The sequence below is a fragment of the Enhydra lutris genome, unplaced genomic scaffold (genome assembly GCF_002288905.1).
Source record: "Enhydra lutris kenyoni isolate GAN:26980312 unplaced genomic scaffold, ASM228890v2 scaffoldscaffold12, whole genome shotgun sequence".
Classification (NCBI taxonomy): domain Eukaryota; kingdom Metazoa; phylum Chordata; class Mammalia; order Carnivora; family Mustelidae; genus Enhydra; species Enhydra lutris.
Window position 1 is genome coordinate 5,137,853 of NW_019154096.1, and position 21,790 is coordinate 5,159,642.

The following is a 21,790-nucleotide window of genomic DNA, read 5'->3' on the forward strand; positions in this document are numbered from 1 at the left end:
GGGTGCCTGGCCCAGAGTACCGGCTATTGCAGCTGAGCTCCCAGCCCACTTGTAAGAGTCCCTATCTGTTAACTAGATTGGTAAGGATCGAGGTCAGAGAGCACAGATGGTGGCGAGGTCAGTGACCAGCGGGCAGCAGCCCTGAACTTCTGTTTCTAAATATCAGGTTTTGTTTTTACCTTTCACCCCTGTACCCCTCTTCCTCCCTTAAATGATCGTAAATGGATCAAATGTTTATTGGTATGAACTTTCATTTGCTTCCATTGATTGGATGAAATTTTGGCTTCTCAACTCGGTATCAGAAAAGTAGGCGATTTGAAATTAGAGTCGAAACGAACCAGTATTTTCTTTGTGGTCCCTAATTTGTGTGGGAGAACACAAGGGAATAAGTTTATGCAAAGCATGTGTTTCCTTTTATTTAAAAATAGGATTTTTGGATTAATTGGAGTAGATGACCACTACACTCCTTCGTTTCCTTAGATAACTTTGAAATGTACTAAGTAAGATGTTATGAAAGATTAGGGAAAGGTTTGTTGAAGATTTTTCTTGGTCTTCTCATTTAAATTCAAAAGGTTGAAAACTTTGTGGTCAAAATTGCTTGAAGATTTTTTTTTTAAGATTTTATTTATTTGTCAGAGAGAGAAAGAGAGAGAGTACAACCAAGGGGAGCAGCAGGCAGAGGCTAGGACAGACTCCCCGATGGGCAGGGAGCCCTATGCAGGACTCGATCCCAGGTCACTGGGATCATGACCTGAGCCGAAGGCAGATACTTAACCAACCTAGCCACCCTGGGGCCCCTACTTTTCTGGTCCTCTGTGTGTCTCTAGTTGCGTGATTACATTTGTGTGTGCACTCGTGTGCACACACACTTTCCCCACCATTTTTCTAAAACTGTCTGAATATTCAGGTCGTTTTTCCACCTCTGAGTGATGTGGTGCATTGTATTTTTAGGTAATTAGATTCTTTATTTCCCATGGCACGTTGGGAGCCAGATCTTCCACTTAAACCATCTCACCACTCAATAAAAGTAAGCGATCGCAACATTATTCACTATGATCTCGGAAGAGTTAATAAGGTCTGATATTATTTTGTCCACGTGCCCAGACCACAGTGGCTTGGCTGCTTTTTGAAAGCCAAAACTGGGGGGCACAAACACCCCAGCTAGACATTTCTTTTCACTTGTAGTTAGTGCTTTAAATTACACCAAGAGCGCAGACGCACTGTTCGGTCCTCTGTTTCAGTACGGCTACACAGCCCTGCACTACGCCTGTCAGATGAAAAACCAGACCCTTATCCCTCTGCTTCTGGAAGCTCGTGCTGACCCCACGATCAAGAACAAGGTAAGCATCTGTGGACAAGCATCCGAGGTCCCTTCTAGCGGCATTGTCTTCTGAGTTTGGTTTTTTGTTGCAGTGAATTAATTGCCTCTGATGTTTTTAAGAGCAAAACGTACTGTCCTCATTAAGCAATTAAGTTATCCTATTACTGTTAGAGCCAAATGGCATTTAAGGCCCTTGCTAAGAGTGTGAATCAGTCGATCTGGACTGTTTACTAGACCTTTGGCTTTGACGTTGGACTGTATCAGAGATAAATGACTCTAATTTCTTTTTCTCCTCAGCGTGGTGAGAGTTCCCTGGATATTGCGCAGAGATTAAAGTTTTCCCAGATTGAATTAATGCTAAGGAAAGCATCCTAATCCTTGTGGCCTCGCATGGAGAAGTAGAAAAAGTTAAAGGACTGAATTCTATCTCCATTTTGGACAAGTGGTCTGTGGACCGTTGAACCCGGACGCTGTGATTTTTTTGGTTACCGTGGGTAACCATAACGGTGGTTGCCACGGTTAACATTTTGGAAGAGCTTTGTATTTAGAATTTTCTTTTGCCCAGTGGAGTTCACCATGGTCACCATCCTTCTAGGAGAAACACTAAAACTCTTGGAGTTTCCATTTGGGTCCAAAAAAAAAGGGTGACGTTTCAAGCTCAGTCTCTTCCAAAGAAAAGGATCAGAGTTACCTGGTTTGGTTTTCTCTTCCCAGCTGTGTAGCTCTTACCTGGCAATTTCATGCCCAGAAGACAGCTGTTTCTCTCCGTCCTTTTTGAATAGTAAGAGGAAGAATCAAAGTATACATATTTGTATGGACCGATGTGTTGGGGGAATGGGAGATGAGCTTCATATGTAAATATTTACTTGGTGAAACAACTTCAACAAAATCATCTCCCACTCATCAGGGGTGGGAGTATTCATGCCACAGTAATCAGCAAATGCCAGGGGAAGGGGCAGAGGAAGAAGGAGAAGCAAACTCCTGACGCGGACCTGGATCCCAGGACCCTGGGATCGTGACCTGAGCCGAAGGCAGAGGCTTAACCCACTGAGCCCCCCAGGTGCCCCTCCGGAGAGCCAATTTAACCAGCATAGCTCCAGACATTTTGCTATCGGTTTACAATTAAAAGTCTTCCTCATTTTGAACAAAATCCTATAACCACCGAGACCTTCGTTCAAAAACACCTTTCTGATTCTCCTGTGAATGTGAGGCAGCTGCTAAGCTCGTTGATTCTGTTTATGTTCATTGGTAAAATTTAACATAGCATTGTTAATTATTAGACGAAGGACTTCTTTACGAGAACTAGAGCATTAGGGTGGGGTGATATCTGGGTTACGCTTCTGGGGGAGAGAGAGAATATCGAAATATATTTCATAACTCCTTCATCAATGAGACCCAGTAGAAATAAACACATTTAAAAAATGGTCGAATTTTGCAAGGCAAGATGGAGTCATTAATATCTTCTGACATGGACTAAACCACACTATTTGTGGTAACAAACAAACAGTCTACCAAAAAGATTTACCATCCTTGAATAGAATAAGGGTTTAATGAAAATCCAGTCCAGGAGTATTTCTTGAACTATGTACAGAGCCTTAAGGTACATGTTTTGTAAGGGACATAGTAGGGTGTAGATCTAGATTCTGAAGCCCTTAAATGTCTCTTAAATTATTTAAGACACATTCGCATTTGCATTGAATGAGGTCAGCAGGTGGCTCTGGGGAATCGCATAAGCATGAACTTTACACACCAGTATACCTCCGATTTGGTTTGTAAAATTACGCTCTCACTCATGTAATCTGTTAACTGTCATCTTTGAAACTGTGTGAATGCTGACCATTTTTCTAAAGACATAAATTCAGATTTGTGGGTGAGTTTGGGCTCTTGTCGAGATCCAAAGACAGAATATGTGACTGTTTGTGTCATTATGCTCATGACCTTCTAAAGCTTTCTTCCCGGTTTTTAATTTTTGAAGGCAGGAAACGGGGCCATGCATTGGTAGCCTCAGGCAGTAAACGCTCATATGAGCTTGGACTTGGCACTAGGTACTGAAACATGGTTGTCCTTCATGTCAGGTGTAATGTACTTACTGGAAAAGTCACTGAATATCTTACCAGATTACTTCCTCTGAGACTCAACTCTTAAACCTGGCCCTTTCTAATGATGCTTAAAATATATTTCGTCCATACCGTTCTTTTTCCCTCCCACTCTCTTTCTCTCTTTCTTTCTTACAGCAGCTCAGCTTTGTGGGAGGGTATGTGCTATGGTGAGTGCTGTGAATTGTGTAAGACTGATGAATCAGACCTGTACCCATGAAACAAATAACACATGACAGTTTAATAATTACAATAATAATAATAATAATAAAGCAGCTCAGCTTCCTGAGGTAGTGTGATGTCTTTATGGCAATAAGGTGAAAGTGTCTACCTTATTTTGTTATAGTTACAACAGTTCAGAGATTCAAGACTTCTGCCTCTGTCTCAATCCATCCCTTTTCTTTTTTTTTTTTTTTAAGATTTTATTTATTTATTTGACAGATAGAGATCACAAGTAGGCAGAGAGGCAGGCAGAGAGAGAGGAGGAAGCAGGCTCCCTGCCGAGCAGAGAGCCCCATGTGGGGCTCGATCCCAGGACCCTGGGACCATGACCTGAGCCGAAGGCAGAGGCTTTAACCCACTGAGCCACCCAGGCGCCCCTCAATCCATCCCTTTTCTTGACTCTTCCAAAAATATGGCTTCTAGAAAAAAATTAACATTGTAAAGGGGTCTGCCTGAATGACATATAGCTAATGTCCTAGCTAATTAGTCCTAGCTAATTTCTAGTTGTCAGGTAAGACCAACTCTTCAGGATTGCAGAATGTAAAATAACACGTGAAACCTATGTTCACCCAATGCAAATTTTAATTAGTTGGAAAAACTTTAAATGTCCTCCATTCAGGGACCACCCCCCCACCACACCCTCCACGCCGCCCAAGACTCGTCAGTATCAAGATGCTTCACAGTCTGACCCCGCATGTTCCCTGGGAGAAGCTGGCGTCCTCCTGCTTCATCAGATGTATGATCTCGTTGTACACACGGTGAGGGGCGTCCAAGCCCCAGATGAAATCCACATGTGCCCATTCAGGAATGTGCTTATGGTAGATGAGATTGGTCACCTCGGAGAGCAGCGTCTTCATGTCCTCTGGATTTGAAAGCCAGTCCTGACCCCCGGACCACATTGCGGTGGGGACTTTCATGTCTCTGACTTTGTACCTTATGGGAGTTGGCTAGAAAAAAGGAATGGTTTTTTAGCTATCGGTAACATGTGGACCACGATTTCTATTTCAAGCCAACTGAGTCAAAATATGCCGTGTGTTGTGCAGAAAGGTGCATGGACGTCGCAGCCAAAGGGGACTGCATTCAGAGTGTCTGTTCAGCCCCTACTTGGAAGTACAGTTGGTTAGCCTCAGTTTCTTCATCTGTAAAATGGGGATAACACTTGTAACCACTTCAAGGTTAATGTATATAAGTGGCCTTCCACCTTAAGCATGAATTTTCAATTCTTTTTCTCCCTATATTTAACACATACGTTGCCTTTGGAAGATAATGTTCCTGTCCTTTTAAAGGCTGATTTCACAAATTTCAGAGGGGTCAGAAGGAGAGATATTCTCGAGAGAAAGGCAAGAGATTGGAGCCCCAAGAAGGTCGCTAGGTCTTCACAGAGACTTTCTGGGAGCAAAGAGGCCTTGAGGCAGTCCAAGCTCAAAACCTGGGGAAGTCAATGGCACTAGAACTAGGGTCGTTTGAGCCTGGGGTTTGGGGGGAAAGTAACGATTAGATTTTTGCTCCAGTCCCTGTCACCCGAAGAAAGGTATGTAGGATTCCAAACTGATGATCTCTCTTATTCAAATGGTGCTTCTTGATCAGACCGGCTGGCTGAGCTCTGATCAGCTTCCTTAGATTAGAGCTGAGCTCTAATCAAGCATCCAGAACTTTCCACAGTAAGGTTGAGCCCCAATTCTTCTCAGAAAATCCACCATGGAGCCAAGGCTTCAGCCCAGGAGTCCTGGTTGACTCTGTGGCTTTCTAAGAATTTTGAGTTCTAACCTGAGATTGTGATTTGCATTAAGGAGTATATATTTGGACTTTATCCCCATTTCTGGCACAGAACTCTTTACTCTTGGATTTTACCCAGTAATGACAGTCAGTAAGTGTCTTAAGTTAATGAGGTGACTTTTGGATTTGATGTAAGGATGGGGGCCATTGGAGCCAAGTGGAGCCAGTGGAGCCAAGCCTGTGATCGGAGGGTTGGAACTTTCAGGGCTGCCCCCGACCTCTAGGGAGAGGAGGACGCTGGACATTGAGTTCAATCGCCAATGGCCAATAATTGAATCAATCATGCCTATGTGATAAAGCCTCTATAAAAACCCTCAACAAGGTTGGGGAGCTTCCAGGCTGGCGAACACATGGAGATTTGGGGAAAGCAATGGGCTAGGAGAGAGCTGGAAACTCCTCGCCCTTCCTCCATACCTTGTCCCCTGTATCTATTCCTTCTGGCTGCTCCTCAGTTACGATCTTTTGTAATAAAGGGGTGATCTACGAAGCAAAATGTCTCTCTGAGTTCTGCAAGCCAACCTGGCAAATTAATAGAACCCAAGGAGAGGGCTGTTAGAATCTTTCAGGCTAGCCGGTGGGTCAGAAGCACAAGAAGAACCTGGGCTTGAGACCGGCGTGTGAACTGGAGGGCAGTCTTTGCACACCAAGTCCTTACTCTGATGCTCTCTCCAGGTAGTGTCAGGATTGAGCTAGATAGCAGCACACCCAGCTGGGGTCTGGAGACTTGCCTGTCTGGGGTCAGGGCGGGCGGGGGGGGGTGGGGAATCTCCCTGAGCTCCCCGCCCCCTCCCCGAGAGGATCAAAGTCACCTTTCTTTTTTTCTTTTCTTTTTTTTTTTTTTTTAAAGATTTTATTTATTTATTTCACAGGGATAGATCACAAGTAGGCAGAGAGGCAGGCGGTGGGGGGGGAGCAGGCTCCCTGCTGAGCAGAGAGCCTGATGCGGGACTCGATCCCAGGACCCTGAGATCATGACCTGAGCCGAAGGCAGCGGCTTAACCCACTGAGCCACCCAGGTGCCCCTCAAAGTCACCTTTCATGCTCTAACTTAGATATGAAAGTTTGGAGCATTCCATGGCACAAAGTCATATATATTTTTTATTTTACAGGCACCTGAATTCAGGTCGAACTCTAAGGTGCTGTGATTCTAGAATGCCTTTTTTGCATGCGTGTTTTCTTTTTCTTTCCTGGGGCCTACGTTGTGTGAGCTGCTCTTTCTAGAGTTTAAAACATTAATGTTGGTAACTGAAAACCATCTTGGAGCCGGAATGCTTTCTCCAAAGACATGTTTTAGGAAATGGTGAGGAAGGACCTAATAAAAAGTAGCAGATGGGGGTGCCTGGGTGGCTCAGTGGATCATGATCTCAGGGTCCTGGGATAGAGCCCCATATTGGGCTCTCTGCTCAGCGGGGAACCTGCTTCCCCCTCTCTCTGCCTACTGCTCTGCCCACGTGTGATCTCTGTCTGTCAAATAAATAAATAAAATCTTAAAGAAAAAAAAAAGTAGCAGATGCCTGTGACTTAGAGTTTGCTAGTCGGGGCACTCCCCAGTCTATCCCATTTCCTAGGCTTTTGTATCTAGACTGATGGATGGGAGTGGATATTATGTATGATCCAAGATTCTCAGAGGTTGGCCTCTGTCTGCCAGGCTCCCTCTGGCTTTATGTTCCTGTGGTCAGAATTTCTTTGCGTTCACACACAAGATAACCAATGATCTCCAGTGGGGATTTTCTGCTCAGAGGAGCATAACTCCCTCTTCCGACTCTCCACACCTGTTCATTTTGTGCTAGGGCATTGGCTGTGCATTTTCTTTTTTTTTTTTTTTAAGATTTTATTTATTTATTTGACAGACAGAGATCACAAGTAGGCAGAGAGGCAGGCAGAGAGAGAGAGAGAGGAGGAAGCAGACTTCCCGCCGAGCAGAGAGTCCGATGCGGGACTCGATTCCAGGACCCCGAGGTCATGACCTGAGCGGAAGACAGAGGCTTAACCCACTGAGCCACCCAGGCGCCCGGCTGTGCATTTTCTTAGATAATGTAATAACTTTTCATACTTCTCACTTGCAAATGACAGATGTGTTAAAAGTGTGACCAGCAGAACTCTTAAGGATAATCTAGTCCTGGGGGAACCTGGGTGGCTCAGTCAGTTAAGTGTCTGCCTTCAGCTCAGGTCAGGATCCCAGGGTCCTGGGATGGAGGCCTGCATTGGGCTCCCTGCTCAATGGGGAACCTGCTTCTCTCTCTGCTGCTCCTTCTGCTTGTACTCTCTCTGTGTCAGATAAATAAATAAATATCTTTTAAAAACGATTATCTAGTCCAATTAATAATAATAATAATAATCTTTTAATTAGGCTGCATACCCAGCATGGAGCCCCATGCCAGGCTTGAACTCATGACCCTGAGATCAAGACCTGAGCTGAGATCAAGAGTTGGATGCTTAACCGACTGAGCCACCCAGGCACCCCAGTCCAATCATTTTTAAAGATAAAGACATCGGGGTCAGCAGAATGAAAGCAACCTATCCATGACCCCACAGATGAGAGACGGAAGCAGGACTCACAAGCAACCCTTACTTGCTCTTTTATGGGCCATGAAGGAAACTCACCCCTGCCATCTTCATTCCTGGTTTTGTTTTTTATTTTCATCTCTTGATCCTAAAAGGGTCCTTCTAGCGACCACCACAGTCTACACTCTTCCTTTCACTATATCTACACCGTCTTACTCCTCAGAAGCCCAGTGGCCCTGTTCATGGTGGCAGACTCATCAGGAAAGCTCTCTTACCCTCTTATGAAAGCAGGAAGCCTCTTGTAGAAGCTATGAACTTCTCTCTTTTCAAATGGAGCCAAGCCCAAACTCGTATTTTTATTCCCGCCTCTACAGAAAACTGTCATTATAACTTCCCTCCCTTTTATTTCAAGAGGATGTGTTCGATTTTCATACCTGATTGCCTTTCTCCAGATTTTTGGTCTCGCTCCCCCAGTCAAATGCCCGAAGTTCCCCAGAATTCATTGCCTAAAAGGAGACAAATGGATATGGCCTTCAAACACATCCCTGGATAAGGGTGGGGGGAGGGGCGAGCAGGTGCTATGCCAGGGGAGGGCAAAATCTGAGGCTGCCCTTCCCTTTCGGGCAATCTTTGAGAAAGCATCTGGGCAAGAGAGTAAGGCCCTTTTGGGAAGAAAGATGCACTGGAGACGCTCTTGCCACCTTATCCTTCAAATCCAGAAAGTGCATTCCCACTGTGGTCCGCGTCAGGTGGCTGTCCCGTGCACCTCTGCAGACTACAACGGGAGAGTGCCCCATAGAGCCCTGCTGTGTGGTGATCCTAGGAGAATGTGACCAGAATTTCACCCAGGGCAGACTTCTTCGTTCCTTTTGATTATAAGGTCTCCCTCCCCATTTACACGCACACACACTCACACACACACAGAACCACGACCTTAGAGGAACAATTTAACTAGGCTCTAAATCCTCAGAGCAAACCGGACTGATATTTGTGATTTTTAAATTTCACCCTCAGCATTCTTGAATTTGGAGCCCTCCGGGTTTTGTTCAATGAGGTTTTGGCTGGAGTAGATGAGGACCCAAGGTTAGCTATGCTCTGGCTCTCTGTCTTTATCTCCATCCTTATTTCCACAGCAAATCGGTCACCCTTCAGTATCGTCTATAAGGAGTGAGATTAGGCACAGTGCTTCCTTATAGTGACGCAGGAATTACCCTCCACACGGCCCCTGAATGCGTCCTGGGTGATCCGAGAGGGGCTCATGGCCCCCAGAGACAGAGATAGTGACTGGTGATCGGGACCCTCCCTCTAGTGATTGCGGGTGAAGTCTGCAGCAGGAAGTTCTCCTCTGAATTAGGTCCTGCCTTCTTCGCATTTTTACTACTACGTGACCATTGTGCCGGCGGAGCCCAGAAAGAGAACGGAAACGTGATCTCCGGCCTCGTCTGTGAGGTGACTAGAGGCAGAGGAAGGTCTCACTTGGACCATCTGAAGTCACACTCTCAAGGTCCACTGAGGATTCCTTGGGCCAACCCTCCCCTCCCCGCCACCATCTCCTGAAAAGAGATTCAGGGTTCTGGATCACGGTGGCAACAGCATTGACAAGATCATATTCTATCCTGGAATAAATATGAAATAACACCTTGGCTGTCAAAAGACAAACTTTGAGTGCTCTAGACAAAGTATGCAGAGACCCTCGGCAAAGACGACGGAGTTAGCCTTCCTACCTGGCTCCAATGCAGGATATTTTGCACGGACGTTCCCGCCAGAGTATGAGCGACGTACACGTTGGCTCGGCTCTGTAACAGAACACAAGTGGGTCGTAGGGCACGGGAAACCCACAAGGCGTGCACCTTGGCCAGACCACATCTGCAGGGTGTTAGACTCAGAAATGGGAATATCATCAAGTTATCAGCAATTATTCACGGAACAGTAATATACACATGCGCGTAAATAAAAATGCCACTGTGTCCCCGGGCACCTGTATTTGTTATCTCAGAAGAGCTTCTCTTTAGACAGCTGATTTCTTTAAAAAAAAAAAAAAAAAACCTTGCCAGAATAAGTAAGGACAAGGGAACTAAATTGGATTCAAATCCCACCTCTGCCATTCCCTGTTTAGGTCGATTTGGGAGTAGTTGAATGCATGAGATCTCGGGACACTCGTCTATTACAGGGGGTTACTGATGACATCTGTCTCATAGGATTGTTACAGGGAAGCACTCAGCCTGGCACATAAAAATGCTTATCAAATAGTAGCGATTGATCATATTATTATATAAAAAAATGCTTATCAAACAGTAGCGATTGATCATATTATTATATAAAAAAAGAAAAAAATCTTCTGGAGTGAAAGATGTGTTCCTCCAGCTTCTAGAGATGCTGCTGGCAGATAGCAGCCCACTGCTAGGCTTCCTTGGGGGGCCACCCCACGTGCGGAGAGCTGCCCTGCCCAGGGTCTCCCCTGGCGACATCTGTAGCAAATGACAGGTTGAGGTGAGAGTATAGAGACCGATCCTCTCACTCTAACTTGGGACAGCTTAGAAGGGTCACCCCACCTTCACATCCAGCTGCGTCATGGCCTGATGTTTTCAATCTACAGAATCCTGCTTCCTTCCCTTCCCTGGCATCATCCCAAGGGTAAAACCCCAAATCGCTGTGCACACTATTTTTTTGCCCCCAAGTGTGCTTTCTGAGGAGGCCCCACGGTGACCCCACTGGCGATAGCTATGCCAAAGCTCAAATGAAGCTCTGGGGTGTCCCATGAATCGACAAACTGGAAGGACCCAAGAAGAAAGATGAGTTCCACGATGCCTGGCAGCTCTCTCTTTTGCATACGGTCACCTCATGTAATAAAGGGGCTTTCAGACCTCTTCCATCCATCATCTATGATGTCTATATCTAGCAAAGCCCTCATGCCAGCCTGGACTCAGCTTGCGTTGAAGTATTTTCTGCACGTTAGTATGATTTGAAGAAGACTCAGTAAGTCTCCCCTGGCATTAGCTCACTCTCTGGAGGTGAGACTCACTCCTCGTTTTGCTTTGGAAAACTAAGAATCGACGAGGTTCCCACTTACCATGTTCATGTTTCTCGTATTAAATCCTCCCATAAGTAACATGACGTTGCTACAAATCTGATCCATAATCATCTGACCACACAGGTAAATAGCAAACTGTCTGAAGAATCTAGTCTGGTACAGAAATTCCTTCTTGCCAAACAGTCCCTGTTAAAATACGACATGGAATCGTTGTCGTTAATGTTACAGTGAAAAAGAAGCGTATCTAGTTTAAAAGCATACAGACCTTCCAAAACTGATAATGGAGTCATGTCCCCAATAAGCCCATTCTAAGTTGCAAATACTGGTAAGTCAAAACCTGGGAGCTGTGGCTGCTGCCAACCTCACAAGAGAGGTTTGTCTCCAACATCACTAGCCCAGGAAAAGATCAACATTCAGGGGTGCCTGGATGGCTCAGTGGGTTAAAGCCTCTGCCTGTGGCTCGGGTCGTGATCTCAGGGTCCTGGGATCGAGCCCCACGTTGGGCTCTCTGCTTGGCGGGGAGCCTGCTTCCCCCCCTCTCTCCTTGCCTTTGTCTACTCTCTGTCAAATAAATAAACAAGATCTTTTAAAAAAATCTTTAAAAAAATTCTAAGTATGATTTCTGCTGAAAGTGTATTACTTTTGCACCATCATTAAGTCAGAAGGCCGTGAAGTCGAGCTATTGTGAGTTGGGGCTGTCTGTATGTCTTAGCGAGCTGGGTTGGAGGACTCTTCTATGCAGACAAGGAATTATCTGAGGAGTCACGTACCTTGATCATCATATCCGGAAGTGATAAAAATTTGGTACTAGGGCCTTTTGCGTGTTTAACAGTGGCTATGGGCGCTAATGCAAAATACATTTTGATTTTCTGAGCCAGCTCTGGCATGGTGGAAAAAGCAATAAAGCCTACAAGAGAAGAGACAGGTCAGTGTGGATACTGTGTATCCTAGAATCCATAAGATGCTAATTGTACTCTTATCAAGTTATTTAAGTAACTATGAGTGATTATATCTTAACTGTCCTAGGAAAGTATGGGCTCCTTGATGGAGAAAACACCAGCAGCCACACGCCTCAGTGTTCCCTATGACACCTGGCATCTACCTTCCAGCTAGTAGGTTCTCCCTGCATTATTGAATTAAACTATTGAGTCTAAAGGTACAGACTTTGAGAAAACATATATTCAGAGAAGTAACTATGTGCTGGACACTTTTCAGGGCACTTTTGTGGTTCTTACCTCATTGAATTCTTAGACTCTCGTGAGGTACCTTTAACAGATCTCTACTTCACAGTGAATAAAATTGAGAATTAGAGAAATTGCCTTATTTATCAGTAACAGCAGGTTCTGTAGTATAATGGGTGTTGGGATAGCAGGATTTCCGCTGGCCTCCTTGATGCCTACCTTTCCTGGAACCCTAACTGTACCATGATCTAATAGACAAGCTATCTACTGAACTGGGTCCCAGCTCCTATTTTTGTCATAGACCAGGTCTGGGACCCTGGATAACTCAGTCTGTGCCTCAGTTTCTATGCCTGTGAAAGTCTCTGAGTTACCAGCATGTGGGGACCATCTCTGTGGAGCCTTGGCGAGACAAAAAAAGGCTATCACATAAAGCCACAGCTTGGTCACTGTATTTGAAATACCCTACATCTGTGAACTCCCTGTCTAGGCTGTATTTGTAGCTTGAGGGGGAGGGGAGCTGGGCAGAGGAGGACCAGTATCATGTGACTTCCTCCAGTTCCCTGAGGTGAGTATTCCTGAAGAAAGTGTCCTCCCCCACTGTTCCCTCCACGTGATCAGGCTTGGCAGCCACATGCAAAGGCAGGCCCAAGAGTGACTCATTCCTCTTGCCCTCCCAGCTGTATCATTAGTAGGACTGGGTTGGAACTCCATTAAACTCTATTCCAGCTGGATTGTGACCCTATTAGAACTCCCCTTGAATGTCAAGTTTGAGAACTCTAGCTGACTTCTCCCAGTGATACTTTTTCTTTATGCAAACCTAGTATAAGTCCTCCATCTAAGCAGCTCCATGGTTGATGACCAGAAGAATCCTATTATGCTTTTTTGTCCCCTTTCTCATCTCGAGAGAGCATTTGGTTCATCATCAGCACCTTTGTCTTAATGTCAAGCTGGACAATTGAATGTAGAGCAAAGAGAATCTCAGAGGCCTCTGGCCATTAGAGTAGAAGCAGGTATTAACACCCCAAGTTGCTTTCTGTGAGCGGTGTGGTGAGACGTGTCATCCCCGGAGTCAGTTCACAGTATTGGAAAATCCAGAGAGGAAAATGTGAAAGGCAGACCCTTTTTGCTCGCCAGAGAGCACAAAATAAAAATAAGCCCACTGAACTCCTACACTGAGTTCCAGGGAGGGTGTGCTCCCCTGTCTCCTCAGAATCCCATACCTTGGCCTTCCCCTTTGGGTTTGGCTCAGGGTGAAGGCAAAGAGTGCTCTCCACCCTCCCAGTAGAACCTTCTCCTCATGGCACATACTGCATTCCTCCTTGTTCCGGTCTAAGCCAAATACACTTTTCCTGCGGGCTTTGATCTGAGAGAGAGCCAGAGGACACAGCCTCCACTCCCATCTCCCTGGCGATGACCTGTACCCAGCAGGGGCTGTGAGTTAAGGTTTCTCACAAATTCACCAAAAGCAGAAGGACAACAGCATGAAATTCCAGACATTGGCCATAGAAGGGGAGGAAAAAGACTTGAATGAAATCCTCCAGCTGCCCTGTCTGTTGTGTAATGATCATTCTTACTGTTTAATGGGATTGAGTGCACTGTCTGGGCCAGAAACTGCACTTAGATTTATGTCTTAGTCAAAACCCCTGCCTCACAGAGAGGATCCACATTGTCCCTGAATAGTTCGAACACCTCTAACTCCCCTACGAGGAAGTTACTCTCTTCATTTTGTAGATGAGGAAACTGGGACCACAGGCGTTGGACAAATCCCTTGAGGACATTCACCTAAGAGGTGGTAGAGCCAGATGGGATCTAATCCCACCTCTGCCTGCCACCAGAGTCCTTGCTCCCTCTGCTCCTTCAGTCTCTGGCTTCCACAGCCCCCTGAAGAGTCGCCAAAGAAGACAGGGCCAGAGCTGAGAGAAGGTCAGGTGCCAGACCCCAGGCACTGCCAAGTACCATATGCCCATGTCCCTGACTATACAAACCTGCTCTCCATCGAACCTACCCATGGTGGTGCCCTGTGAGTAGCCGACATAATAGATCTTTTCCTGGCCAGTTTTCTGCAAAATAAAGTTTATGACTGCAGGAAGGTCAAACCTAGCCATCTCATCATAACTATAAGGGGGAAAAGACAAAGTTACATGAAAAATTATAATCAGAAACAATGAAAGCAGCCCCTGGGGTTTGCAAACAAGCCCTTGATGTCATCAGCCCCACTAGCTTGTGACCATGCCCCTCAGGATGGACTTGTTTCACCCCTGTGACTCATGGGGGCCTCTGGGCTCACAGACCATTTGCACTATTTGCATCCTGCTGTTTTCTCCAGGTAGTATCACAGAGCGATAATCACCCTCAATGAATATATACTGAGCACGTGATCTGCCTCCTAGTAGAAATGTCCTGCTGTATAGTTGTTGGAACAGCACCCGGCCTTACGGATTCATTTGTATGGAAAGGATTAAAAATGCCTCAGGGCCCTTCTCTGATATAGGCTGAGATAAAGAGCAGGTTAAATGCCTATAAGTAATTTACACAAAAACATTAAAAACTGTGAGATATGTATTAGCCAAATTAATAATCCCTAGGGCTTAATAGTTTCCCTGATATCTCTAATGTTGCCTGATCTCATTTCTTTCTGGGGGTACAAGTCCTTGTCATTATTTGGGGGTGGCGGAGTTTGTTCCAGGATATGCATTTACAAAGACATGGACCTATGTACCTTCTCTCAACTACCTGACACCAACTGCCATCTCACCCTATTAGGCAGGCCCATTCTTCTATTGGGGAAACCCATCCTCCCCACTACTTCCCCCAAATTAAAACAACTGGGGGCTCTCTACCAAGATGGTGCATCCAAAGTAAATTATCCAAATGCTAGAAGTCCTATTCTTTACCCGGTTCTCCCCAAGACATCCGTGTCCACCTCCACTTGGTATACCTGAAAGCCCAGAACTCATCTTGGTCTACTGAGAGGGTCTTGTGTTTCCGAGACCAGGTGTTCCCCCTGCTGTTCCCCAGCCACACGTCAAAACCAGCATCTGCCAGAATGAAGCCCAGGCTGTTGTTGGGCAGGTTGGAGATCCAGTTGCTGGCGTCCCCAAGCAGGCCGTGCTGCAGGAACACCACCGGACTCGGTCCTATGTACAAGAGAATTTCAGCCATTAGACATGTTCTCCACCTTCCTTGTTACCCTCTTGTGTGCAAGCACCTTCAAGTTCAACAGACCCGTGTTCAAAGTTTGATTTAGCTGTTTGCTAGATTGATTATATTAGTTGGTCACTTAACCTGTCTGTGTCTCGATTTCCTTATCAGAAAAACAGGATTTTTTAAAAAGATTTTTATTTATTTATTTGACAGAGAGAGAGATCCAAGCAGGCAGAGAGGCAGGCAGAGAGAGAGGAAGGGAAGCAGGCTCCCTGCTGAGCAGAGAGAGAGAGAGAGCCCGATGCGGGGCTCGATCCCAGGACCCCGGGATCATGACCTGAGCCGAAGGCAGAGGCTTAACCCACTGAGCCACCCAGGTGCCCCTCAGAAGAACAGGATTTTTGTTAAGACTAGGTAAAATAGTGCACAGGGAGCAGATACGACGATGCCTGGTGTAGAGAAACGATTGGTAGAGTTCGGGTTCCATTGTAGCCTTTCTATAGTTCTTACTCTCACTTGGTGTGTCTGGGCTGAGGATATTGGAAGTGCCCAGGAAATAGCATAGTCTAATGATTAAGGTAATTATGTAATTATAAATATAATGATATATTACATAATTACATATTACATATGTATACACATATACATATGTATATATAATCATATTATAAAATTATATATATATGGATTTGCCATAGGTATCATACGTATAATGATTTAATGATTACAGGCCCTTCATGACAAAAAAATTCACAAGCCACCTGAAGGAGCTCTCACTGCTCAAATATGGGAAAATTTGAGATTCAAAATAAATAAATGATAGCAATAAATCATATCCCAGTGAATAAATTAAGGATGTGTGAGTCTAGGGGCACTAGGCTCAGTCGGTTAAGTATCGACTCTTAATTTTGGCTCAGGTTATGATCTCGGGGTCAGAGTCTCGGGCACCCAGGATCGCTTGTGCCCCTGACTCTTTAAAAATATCAAGGTCAAAAGAGACAAAACCTGAGAAATTTGTTTCAGTTCATAAAGGAGACAAAAAGTCATGAAGACTAAATGTGGCATATGACCTTGGATAAGACAACTGACCAGAAGGAAGATCAAATACAAAGGACTTTGGTATAACTGAAAACGTATGAATATGGGCTATGCAGTAGCTACTAATATCCATAAGTGTTAATTTCCTAATTTCTTGATAGATGTATTGTGATGATAAAAGAGAACATCCATCCTTCTATTTAGTGAAAGGGATCAGGATAGGACCCAGTCTACTGGGTGATTTTCTCCTCGGAAGAGGTCAAACAGGAGGTGCAGGAACAATACTGGCCACTAGAGGGGAGTATTCTGCACCAACTGGACCCAAAGGGCAGATGAATGGGTATGTCGAACTCCCGGACTCTGGGGTTTTGAGAGAACAGTGTAAGTAAACAGGATGTGAGAACAGGGTCTCCATCCATGAATAGGGGTGCAGATGACCCGTGAGTTCCGACACCGCCGCAGTCGCTCGATTGCTTGGAAAAGCTGTGCCTTGCTTACCTCCTACTATTTGTGGGGCTCAGCAAAAAGTTCTCTTTGCATCTCCAGGCTCTCTGTTTATTTGTATAAAATTCATTCGTTCATTTGTTCATTCATTCCACACAGATTTATTGACACCTAGAATGTGCGTGGCATTCTTTTAGGCACTGGCTGTATAGCTTTCGATAAAATTGATAAAGTCCCAGCTTCCAGGGAGTTTACATTCTGGTTGCAGGAGACAGATAATAAACCAGCAAATTATCTATTATACTAGGGGGTAAGCGCTGTAGGGAATGTAAGCAGGATAAGGGGCCAGACCCTAGTAGGTGGCAAGGGGCTGCTTCAAACGCACCAAGGTTGGAGCAGGCTGGGCTTATAGAAAGCACAGCTGTGCAAGAGGTATATTAGGAAAAAAAAAAAAAAAAAAAAGCTGATTTTCAAAACAGAACCCTGAAACTTGTTTACACCGAAGAGGATAGGCTTCGCTGGCAGTCTCGGGTACACCGAAGAGGATAGGCTTCGCTGGCAGTCTCGGGTCTTAATTAAGGACGTGGGCTAGAGTGGCAGACAGGTCTTGATTAGAACACGGGTTTTGCAATATTCTAGCAAGTGCTAGCATAGGCCTTCTGGGCAAGTTACTTAAACTCTGTGAGCGCCAGTTTCTTCAGATTATTGTGAAAGTTAAGAGAGACTGATGCAATTAAAGCACGCGGCATCCTAGCTGGTGTCTCCAAAGAACACGGTATGAAACTGTATTATCTGGACTCATGGTAAATATTATAGTTGCTGCTATAAATGTCGAGCTAAAGAATTCAAAGGACTCGAGCACACTTTCGTTGGTAATGAATGTGACTATTATTAAAAAGCCAGCAGTAGGGCGCCTGAGTGGCTCAGTGGGTTAAAGCCTCTGCTTTCGGCTCAGGTCATGATCCCAGGGTCCTGGGATCAAGCCCCACATCAGGCTCTCTGCTCCGCGGGCAGCCTGCTTCCTCCTCTCTCTCTCTGCCTGCCTCTCTGCCTACTTGTGATCTCTGTCACATAAATAAATAAATAAAATCTTTAAAAAAAAAAAAAGCCAGCAGTAGCTGAAAATCTCATACAGAAAAAAATGGGATTCCATGAAGAAATGTATCAAAAAATTAAAAATGTGTATCTATTGTCTGATTTCTTTAAAAAAAAAAAAAAAAAAAACCTCAGCGAAAAGCTGGCAAAATCCCAAATACTTGAAATGCTTTTTGGATGGGGAATACAGAGTATGCAGCAGTGGGTGCCAGGTGCCATATTGGAGTTTGCATTCTCCATGAGCAACAGTTGGTATGGTCTGTTCAAGAGAGCATCAGTGGATATTCTAGAATATCTGTATAAGAGGGGTTTGGGGGATGGGTCAAGAAATTGACCTTTCTTGAAGGTCTTTTTTTTTTTTTTTTTTTTTTAAAGCAAACACTATGTTTCTTTGAGATCATTGGGGATATTTGGGATAACTGTGGTGGTGGTGATGGGGAGGATGGGGGGGTGAAGCTATCTTTTGGCCCAAACAGTGGGTTCCAGTCTATAACAAGAATCCAGAGTCCCCTTGACACACTCAAACCACAAGGAAATCATTACTGTAGAGAAGGCTGCCACGTTGGGATGGCATGGGGTTGAACCATACCTGTCTTTTTAAGTTGCGCTGGGCCTTGAGGAATTCTGTTAACAGAAAGGATGTACCCATCTTCTGTTACAACTTCGTACTCCTCATAAGGATAACCTTGATGTCGGATGATTTCGCTCTAAGGAAAAAGCAGTGTCTTTTGAGTTCAGTTCTGTATGGCTATACTCTCAATGATCCAAAAGTAAAACAGAGATTCCTTGACTCTGGAAGATAGAGAAAGGAGTCCCTTCTTTTCCCCATTTACTGATGTTATCTTAGAAGAACTAACCAGCCCTCTCTAGTACTCATTTTCTTTGCCTTTGATGTAGAGAACAATGGTTCTCAAAGTGTGGGCCCTGGTTCTCAAAGTGTGGGCCCTGGACCAAAAGGATTGAATTAGAAACTCTGAGCAGGGGGCCCAGCAATTTGTGTTTTAACAAATGCCTTTGGACATTCTGATTCACTCTAATGTTTAAGAACCACTACACCAGAACCCTGATTTCAAAGCCTGGGTGCATTCTGGAATTTTCTGGGGGCACTTAGAGGTACAGTTTCCTAGGCTCACTTCAGATATGGGACCAGATAATTGCAATGAAGTCAACGAGGCGTTCTTCCCAGGACAGCTTCAGAGAACCTTCAGGCCACGCGTTCCCTGCGGCTCTTTTCAGTTCTCAGAAGCACAGGCTTAAGAACAGGAGCTCTTAATTTTTAGGTCGGGGAGCCCTAACGGAATTTGAGGAGACCGATAAAAATGGATACGCACATGGACACGGGGACCTTTTTTTTTTTTTTTTTGGACACATTTTTGTATCTCCTTTTAGGGGCTCCTGATTCCTGGTTGCCTATATGTTGACCCCTGTTTAAGGACCCCTACTCTACACAGATATCACACGTAGAAACTCTGTAAAACAGGAAGCCTCAGAAATCTCCTCAGTAGCCTCCCTATTCCTGCCCACGTCATCACCCAGAGTGGGGAATCACTTCTCTCAGTTTTAACAGGACCATGAGGAGAAAGCCAGGTGTGAAACGCCCAGTGTAGTGCCTGGGGAAAGGGGGCATAGTAGTTAACAGAAAGGCCCTTGAGGTCCCCTGCTTGACTTTTATTCCTGGTTCTAACACTAATACACAAACCAGCTGTGTGATCTTGGAAAGATTACTTAACCTGTCCCTGTTCTTTAATTTGTTCATCTGCAAATCAGCTATACCCACAGTCTTTACTCCCTGGGGTTCTGGCAAGGAATGTGAAGAGATAATGCACCTAGAATGCTCACTAGGTTACCTGGCACGTAGTAGATATTCCATGAGCAATAGTGACTACTAGAATTAAAAATCACCCCCACCTTCCCAAGTAACTCCCATTCAGTGGCAGACTTCTGCTTAAGAGATCTTTTTCCAGAAAAACTTTCCTGAATTCCCTGGATTAGGTCCCCCTCTTCTTTGTTTTCGTCTTTGATTTCACTGCTATCGTAATTAGTAATGGAGGGTCTATTTTCTGCTGGACTGGAAGTTCCGAACTTGGTTCTTTTGGCGTTTAGATGTCTCTGGAACATCACTGACTAGCACATTAACAAGGGACTGCTAGGTGCTCAATTAACACTAGCTAGAAAGACTCAAGCAAGAAGCCAGTTGTTACCCCAAATACAGGCTAGATTATATCCATATAAATCAATCTACAGAATTAAACCCATTTAGGCTCTGAACGGCTCATTTTCTATACATCGAATGTACACCAGTAATTATATGGATTTCCTATTTTACTTTGCCTCTCCAGGCATAAACACTCAATGGCAGAGTCTGACTCAGTGGGTTTTGGTGTTAGGGTTCCTGAAGCCCCAACAGCGCCCAGTGCTCGGCACACCCAGTGGGTGAGGCTTGGGGAGACCGGTTCTGCCTCCAGTCGAAGACATTGCCTCCATGCAGTAACTCAGAGGAATGTGTGTAGGATCCTCCCAGGGCCGGCAAGCTGGTGGGAGCCTCTTCTCACCCGGGAGGACTGATTGCACATTGGTTACAATTATGAGCTTGGTGTCCAGGCAGGCCCGGATCTAAACTGTGGCTCTTCTACTGGCCAGTGGCGCGGCCTAACTGAAGTTGCTTACAGCCCCTTGTTCTCAGGTCCTTGGTTTTGAAAAATGGGGATGATCCCACCCACCGATCGGGCTGTACCTCCACAGCTTTGGATCACCGTGTCTGCCATGGGGTGAGTCTAACTCTACAGCGGGCATTCCTAAACTCAACCCAGAACTTGAAAGTAAGCCCAACACTCTGGATTACCTAAAAGGACGTTGCATCATTCATGAGTCTTACGTACATGAGGCCCTCTCTAGATTTCACCAAGGCCCCCTTCTTGACACAAGTTGACTGAGGTCCCAGTCCGAAGGAGGGTACGAAGAATGGATGCTTCTAGAAGCTGGTGTCCTAACAGTAAGTGGGGAGGACTGAGCCCTTTCTAATATGGGAGCAAGAAGGAAAGGAGTAAAAATCACAGGTGGAGTGGAATTGCCCAGGGTCTGGGTGTGGCTTAAGATACCACGAGGGTTTCTCTGCTTCTAGAATGAACCGAAGAATCCAAGAAAAATTTACATTGTGCTTGGGGCAAAGGGATTAAGTCATTCACCCGAGTCTACCAGATTTCTTCAAGGAGGATGAAGGCTGTTGACACATACCCAGGTTAGCATTCCTCCCAGTACAACATGCTTATTTATGTCTATGCTCTGCTAGCAAAAATCACCACCACATAGAAATATAATATATAATGCAGATAATACACACATGCAAAAGTGAGTATGTGAGCCACTTTCTTTCCCCCCAAACACAGAAAAAACCCCAACTTACAATATTCATGAATGCTTCTGGATCCACGGATTTCGTTGGCATACATCCTGAATTCACATTTCTTTGGAACAAATACGCCACCAGAATCAGAAGCCACATCTCCGTTCTGTGGGAGACAATCCACAGGCTTGACAAGATCTTTGGCATGATCCAAAATCTGCATTTATTGATTTTTTTCTTTTCCTGGCAATATCACAACTCAATCCTAACGTCAGCACGATCTACAGCTTTAAAAACTTTCCTACATGTTCCATCCAGGATTCTTCCCCCAAATTCAGAAGCAAATCCAACAAGCTTGGTGGACAGGGAAGAAAGAGCTGGAAGCCGAATGGAAACGTGGCCCAGGATGTCTCAATGCCACCAGCCCCTCCCACTCCTCCCAGAACACACAGTCACCAGCCCTCAACTTCTAGCTGGGTAGAACCTTCTTTCATACTGCCTGGAGTGATGCGCATATGATACAGCCCATAAAACCCTTGTTCTTTTTTTTTTTTTTTTTTTAAGATTTTATTTATTTATTTGACAGAGAGAGAC

The 21,790-nt window shown here is 45.1% G+C and overlaps 2 protein-coding genes across 2 annotated transcripts in view; one reads left to right on the forward strand and one right to left on the reverse strand.

Moving 5' to 3' along the window:
• Window positions 1-3,151, forward strand: part of LOC111145327 (ankyrin repeat domain 22) — a 19,056-nt gene extending 15,905 nt beyond the window's left edge. Inside the window, exons 5-6 of the mRNA XM_022500165.1 lie at window positions 1,242-1,340; window positions 1,619-3,151. Of these exons, the coding sequence (XP_022355873.1) occupies window positions 1,242-1,340; window positions 1,619-1,696 (177 nt within the window). The 3' untranslated portion in view covers window positions 1,697-3,151. The remainder of the gene's footprint in view (window positions 1-1,241; window positions 1,341-1,618) is intronic.
• Window positions 3,152-4,245: 1,094 nt separating this feature from the next.
• LOC111145206 (lipase family member M) lies at window positions 4,246-21,403 on the reverse strand. The gene is made up of 9 exons (XM_022499939.1): window positions 21,257-21,403; window positions 18,443-18,560; window positions 15,071-15,269; window positions 14,138-14,247; window positions 11,722-11,858; window positions 10,991-11,137; window positions 9,645-9,716; window positions 8,355-8,426; window positions 4,246-4,586 (listed from the first exon to the last, which is right to left on the reverse strand). Exons 1-9 carry the CDS (start codon window positions 21,401-21,403, stop codon window positions 4,317-4,319), a joined length of 1,272 nt encoding a protein of 423 aa, XP_022355647.1. The 3' UTR covers window positions 4,246-4,316.
• Between the last annotated feature and the right edge of the window lie 387 nt (window positions 21,404-21,790).

Excerpts from the sequence above, each read along its gene's own strand:
- LOC111145206 (XM_022499939.1), bottom strand. The coding sequence starts at position 21,403 with ATGCCAAAGATCTTGTCAAGCCTGTGGATTGTCTCCCACAGAACGGAG. Across the intron at positions 11,859-14,137 it reads CTCACAGGGCACCACCATGG|GCTTTATTGCTTTTTCCACC; the intron begins GTAGGTTCGATG and ends CTTCTCTTGTAG. Across the intron at positions 8,427-9,644 it reads ATATCCTGCATTGGAGCCAG|GCAATGAATTCTGGGGAACT; the intron begins GTAGGAAGGCTA and ends GTCTCCTTTTAG.